Source organism: Brienomyrus brachyistius, chromosome 11 (assembly GCF_023856365.1).
Source record: "Brienomyrus brachyistius isolate T26 chromosome 11, BBRACH_0.4, whole genome shotgun sequence".
Taxonomy (NCBI): Eukaryota; Metazoa; Chordata; class Actinopteri; order Osteoglossiformes; family Mormyridae; genus Brienomyrus; species Brienomyrus brachyistius.
The window spans coordinates 3,641,251-3,647,510 of record NC_064543.1 but is presented as its reverse complement, the minus strand read 5'-3'; the positions used below and the strand labels follow the sequence as shown (position 1 = coordinate 3,647,510).

General features: G+C 41.0%; 1 protein-coding gene and 1 non-coding gene across 2 annotated transcripts; one reads left to right on the top strand and one right to left on the bottom strand.

Annotated features, from left to right (window-relative positions):
- Positions 1–556: 556 nt before the first annotated feature.
- On the top strand, positions 557–628 carry trnaw-cca (transfer RNA tryptophan (anticodon CCA)). Its single transcript has one exon. It is a non-coding gene; the product is annotated as a tRNA-Trp (tRNA).
- Positions 629–2,328: 1,700 nt separating this feature from the next.
- Positions 2,329–6,257, bottom strand: LOC125751392 (cleavage and polyadenylation specificity factor subunit 5-like). The gene is made up of 7 exons (XM_049030116.1): positions 5,999–6,257; positions 5,439–5,639; positions 5,170–5,233; positions 4,368–4,457; positions 3,882–3,957; positions 3,357–3,471; positions 2,329–2,640 (listed from the first exon to the last, which is right to left on the bottom strand). The coding sequence occupies exons 1-7, from the start codon at positions 6,115–6,117 to the stop codon at positions 2,619–2,621; spliced, it is 687 nt and encodes a 228-aa protein (XP_048886073.1). The 5' UTR covers positions 6,118–6,257; the 3' UTR covers positions 2,329–2,618.
- Positions 6,258–6,260: the final 3 nt, after the last annotated feature.

The window sequence follows — 6,260 nt, the reverse complement described above, 5'->3', positions numbered from 1 at the left end:
GAAGTGAAATTACCTAAATTAAAATATCAGTTCAGTAAATATCAGTAAATGTAGATATCAGTTACCATGAATTCCCCGAATATACGATTGCACCATCTTCCTAACTGGGACATTACTGTACGGTGTATCCTCTGAAGGGACAGATTTGATTCTAACCATATTTCACTGTTATTATCGTGATAATTCACTGTTCTTCCTGAAATAGGCTCACTGCGAACATGCACTGAATAAACAGTTATGGATAAAGGATGGAACTTTGTGGGTTAGATTATGTAGCGGACACACATAAAATCAGTTGGGCCTAACGCAGGTGGACTTTTGTTAATTTATAAAGCTGTGGCTTTATTTTTATGCAAAATTATAAACATTTACCAATGTCCAGAATGGCAATGTTAAAGATTAACAGGAACAGGGAGGACAAAGTATTTCAGTCTAAATCTCCGTTATTTCTTCATGTAGGGTGTTATGCAGAAATTTTGAGGGTACTAGTTGCTGTGTGCGTTAGCCCATTAATTAAGTCAGTTGTGACAGACCTACCAAACCTGAGCGGAAATAAGACCTCGTGGCGCAACGGTAGCGCGTCTGACTCCACGTCAGAAGGTTGCGTGTTCAAATCACGTCGGGGTCAGCGATAGCTTTCAGAAACCCCTTAGGTCATCATATGGTTTATCCTATCTTAAAATAAATAGAAGTAACTTTTATATATGAAGAACGACAACAAAGACGCCCGTGATACACCTACAGTAAAAGGCGTATTTAAAAAGCATTGAATAAACAGTGACTTAGACCAATCAGAGAGTATCATCTAAACCAGTGGTTCTGAACCTTTTTTTGCACCGCGACCCAGTCTTTACCATGCCAACTCAGTCGCGACCCTATATCAAGTATAGGTTTTAATTAATGCGTGCAGTGCAATCGGCAATTTATGCCAATCAATGCCTGTTGCGTAAATTTGATTGGATGTGCCACTGAATTAAGCGTCTGTAGTTTGGCTACTTGTATTGGTTGAGTGATTAATGGTTTTGTGCTAAACAGTTGCAGACCGAAGACCCGTTTATATAGGTTAATACTAGGATTGGGGCTGTGAAATCTGATCGTGGATCAGCATAGAAGCTTCCTGGTTTTAAAATGCTTACATTTCAGAACTTGCAGAGACCCAAATCTGATCTAAACTCATCTATAGTGGGGATATTTCTTATTTTCCATCCTAAATGTGTTATTTTTCCCATGGCAGACAGTTTAACTCAGGGTGACTTCATTTGGAGGAACACTAAGGCATATTTTAACACCGCAGATTGCTGTTCTGTGGGGGTTTCACCTGAAGCATTCGGTGTATTGGATTCCTGATCCTCCCAGGCTGAACCCAATCCATATAATATAATGACGTTTCTAGTGTGCTGTACCTAATCTTTTCTTGTTCAATGAAGGTTGTAATTAATCATTTTACTACAGTCAATTGTTGCAGCCTGCAGTGGACTGGCATCCAATCCAGGGGAAACCCTTATGTTGTACCCTGTGCCTCCCAGTCAATCTGAGCAGGATAGATAGTCAGAAGATGGATGAATGAAGGGGATGGGGTTTAATATCATACTTTTAATTTCGTCACTGACCTCTTTAAGAAAAGAGCTGCACAGCTGCCCCCTGCTCAGATGTAGGCAATATCAGAATATTTGCTTGTCAAGAAATAAATTATGGGGTAAATTATGATCACAAGTAGATCATTTACTTTACCTATTTAAGTCAAGGCTGAACTAAGGGTTCATTCGGTGTTTTACCGAGTTATTCATCCATTTATATGCTTAAATTATAAATTGTTTTAGCCTGAAATGTTCTATCCAGATTTTGACCCCATTCTCACAGACTTTGGGTAGCTGAGGATAGGTTTCAATATCCTGCTGTTCACCTGCAAGGCAGCACCTCTGGGTAGTGGCTGCCTCCATATTTCTCCAATGCAACAAGGCCAACAGAGATTCGGAGAGACTACCTCACGTCGTTTGTGTTTCACGCCCTGAAAGAACTTCCCAAACTGTCAAACGTGCAGTTTGTTTCAAGCTCAAACAGGCTGTTCAGTCAAATGCATTTATAATTGATGATCTACAGATCTTTTTGTGGTGTCACTTCACAAAATGCTTGTTTTATCAATTTGTTAAAGCGCTAAACATTATAGACTGCGTTGGTGGTCTCGGTTCTCTGCCATGACTGTCTATACACCCAGACCATTATAATTACTGCCATTTGCCACTTTAAAAGTTTTTTTTTTTACAAACACACAGAACGATTCCAAGCCCAGCTAGTCATTTAAAATGTATTGAGCAAAAACGGACACAATAGTTTTACCTTCAATTTATTGTAAAAAAAAATATAATAAATGATAGGTTTAAAAAAAAAAAACCTTATATGTTACTGGTGAAACTCAAAAACCGCTTCCTCAGTCACTTGGAAAACTGGTGCATGTAAGAATCACAGAAAAAAAAACAATTACATCTGTATGATTTTAAAAGTCGTATCTAAAGGATTTTCTTCGACTGAGACGCGTGTCTGTGCTCCAGGACGGTCTGCAGCGATGCTGCACACATACAGACCACTGAATGCTGCACCCCCCTCCAAGGCCTCTTGCCTCAGTTGTAAATAAAGTTGAATCTGTAAATGTGAGGGAAAAAAAAACATCTTATGACAGCACACATGCTGTATGTCCTCCATGCACAAGGAACCTTAAAAATTAATAGCACGCAATATTATGAGTGCCATTCTGAGTAGTAATTGATGCCTTGTGTTGCTCTGTGGGTTAGAACTCTGGCCCTGTGATCAGAAGGCCATCGGTCCAAATCCCTTTTAGCATAGGCCTTGACCTCAACGGCTCCAGGGACCACCTGGCCCTGCCTTCTCAATCGTATGTTACTGGGATGGTTAATGGCATCTAAGTAAATGTAATGCGTGTGGCTTCTGCTCCCTGATTGAGAGAAAGCTGGCGCAGCTCCAAGTGGAGTCAAACTTCCCTTAGTGAGGCCTACAGGGGATCTACATTAAAACAATGGGATGGATGACATTGGAGAACAATGCATTTAATTCTGTTGAAGTGTTAATTTTTCAAATCGGGAATTAGCCTTGCCTCAAAGTGCCTCTTGACAGACATGCGATTTGTCGGTATTTACATTTATTCATTTAGAAATAGTGAAATCACTTTGCAAAGCACCGGATTTGAACCAGGGATTGGGCACACTCATGCCCCTCACATATCTTTAAAACTTCTAAAAATCTTTTTGACCCCACAGTAAGAAAATCTGGCTTAACATGCAGAACACAAAAGCAAACACCATAGACAGACAGTGGCACGGAGAAGAAAAATCTCCCCTCACCTGCTCAGGAGCTGCGGGAGGCTGGATATGATCGGTCCGTAACCAGGGGCATTATCATACAATTCAAACAGGGGGGCAGCCACCAACTTATAGTTTTTGGGCACTGCAAATAAAGCTGTTAAACACCAGCAGATCAATTACCCGACATCAATGCTACATTTCCGAATTGTATGATAGCTGCAGGCAGACCTACAGTGCTGCCTGAATGGTGAAGACAAAGACAAACACTGAAGACTTAAATCACATGCCATACTTGTACATTATAGAAGCCACTTTTCTAACAGAAATAAATGCCTCTCTGAAGTAGGAGAACAGTGACAACAGCTAGCAGAAATAAAATCAGTAGTACTGTTTTGTTTAACGGACAAAACTACTAAATACACACTATGACCGCTGCATGGCCAATTACAAATGCATACTCATTGACTGACAGTAGGACTTAAGGTCTGAGACATTCATAAGACCACTAGTTTGTAGTAACCTGCTCTTGTTAATACCAATTATCCATAAACTGCAGGTCCTCACCTTTCTCTTGAAGCTGAACCAAGAAGAGCTTTTTGTGTTCCTTGGGTTTGGTAATGTGAGCGGGAACATAAGGATACTGCAGACAGAAATAAGACATCTAGAAAGTTCTTTCACAAGAGCACATTAAATATTCCATTAAATATTCACTTCATAGAGGCAATTATGAATTATGAGGATTTGGATTCAAAAAACAGTAAATGGGTCACTGATTCTGCAGCGAATTGTAAGTTAAATTGGGTGCTTGGTCTAACATAGCAGCCGGCACGTCTCGGAGGAAGGCTTTTTATATTTGCAGTTAGTCCTACGTGACAGATTCAGTTATTCACCCCCACTTTGTTTGAATTCTCTCAGCTTACATTTAATAACGTATACTTTAATGCATTCAGGTAACTGAATTTTCCTGGTCCTTGACTGTAGTAAAGATCCCATGCATGACTCTGCCGCCCGACCCCACTCCCATTGCAGGGCTGCTTCTCATCTTCTCACCTGTGGAGGTTCAAAGTTGGGTCTCCACCAGTTTCCAATGCAGTCATCAATCACCCAGTCCTGTTTCACCCCATCTTGACGTCCCAGAATCTGCGATGGAAGCGACACCGAAGGCAGGAAGGCTCATTAAGTAGGTTCTGGCTGGTGTTCTCGATAACATTTCATAGTATTAAATAAGCAAATGGACTACAGACCAGCTAGGTTTCCTTCCTGACATGTACAAATCACCCAGCTCCCTACATTGTTCTGTGCCTGCTAGGGATAGTAAGATTTGCCAGTTAGCATCGGTGCACCAGCATAATCGCTCTAGATGCGATAGCTAAAAAAAAAACTACAAAAGTGTGCACTGCATACAATTTGGCAGGAACTCTGGATGTATCTTTTCTAACACCTCTGCACTAGCAAAATCTGATTCATTCATATATGATAATTATTAGTAGACGCCCTATGCCTGTAGTATTTAGAAATGTGGAAATAATTTTTGACCAATAATTTAATATTTAAACTGATTCCCCCTCCTTAAACCATTTCTGTACCATACTGAGTTGAATAGCATCATGTTCTTTTGCAATGCATCGTATTGCGTCAAATCACACTGCATCATAAAAGGGGTGAATCATATCGTAACGCACCAGTAGTTGCTTTATTTTATATATATATATATATATATATATATATATATATATATATATATATATATATATAATGCATCAGATTGTTGACACTGCATCAAGATGCAGATTTGAATGGGACTCACTGCACCCCATGATCCCTTCACTAGTACGGCTCACTGCATTAGCACCTCTGTCATTAATCGCTTGAGTCCTTCCACTTCATCCTCTCCTGGGTTCAGCTCACCACCAGGGCTGTGGGTCATGAAATGGAGTTACAGTTTAAAGCTTAAGTGCATTCTCTCAACAGGCACTGTTGTATAACACATTTCAGGATTTGGGCAACATAATGTTACATGGTATAAATCTCAGGAGATGGACCCAGCATGGTAAATAAAGCTTATTTTGCTTTTTCGGTGCTGTGACCCATGCTTCCTAATGGACTGGGTTGCATACTCACAGCTTGAAGAAGGTGGTCCCAAGCTGAAGCAGCAGCACGTGTGGGAGTCTGTGTTCATGCACAATGAGCACACCCTCCACTGTCCTCCTCATGCCGATCTTCTCGAATTCCTCACGCATCCGTTGAAACCGGGCAGCAACAGAGCTATCTTTCTCATACAGTGGTTCTTTGGTGCCAAACGTATAGTTTGTCAGCGGGTAGCTGCAAATAAAAACCACTAACCATCAGTATTTGCAGCGGTGGTGGTATTATTACGATAAATACTGCATTATTTCATCAATTTCTCCTAATGATGCAATTCACTGATTTACCCATGCAGTAAATCACAAGTCCGATCTCATTTCCTGGGCAATCCGAGACAGTGACCCAGAATCGCACAGATGTACAAAAAGACTCAGTATCGTACAAGTGCATCAGAGTACCATCAGCTGTACTCAGCCATCGAATGAACAGAAACGCCTACAGGCGACGTGATAAACGCCAGAGATGACAATAGGGACCAGAAACCATAACTGACTACAAACTCGACGCGGGAGCTACTCAAACCGAAGAAGGCGTACAGGTTGATGGTCCTCTCCAGAGTCAGGGGCTTGGCTGGGGCGCTGATGTATTTATTACCAAACTGATTGACTCCACGAGGCCAACCGGTCGAGGATCGGTTGGGAGGCACAACCGCCATGACCAAAATAACGCAATTAAAAAAAATCAAAAGATGATCAATTCGACTTCACATAAAATTTAGCTATACAGCAATCTATACCCGTTGTCAGAAACAAAATCTTCCACATCCGGGACACTTTTCACGACAGTTCAATACGTTTG

Bases quoted from the DNA above. Each gene is read 5' to 3' on its own strand.
- LOC125751392 (XM_049030116.1), bottom strand. From the start codon at position 6,117: ATGGCGGTTGTGCCTCCCAACCGATCCTCGACCGGTTGGCCTCGTGGA. The intron at 3,958-4,367 runs GTGAGAAGATGA...TTCTGTCTGCAG, and splicing joins CCAACTTTGAACCTCCACAG to TATCCTTATGTTCCCGCTCA. The intron at 2,641-3,356 runs GTGAGGGGAGAT...TCACATTTACAG, and splicing joins CTCCCGCAGCTCCTGAGCAG to ATTCAACTTTATTTACAACT.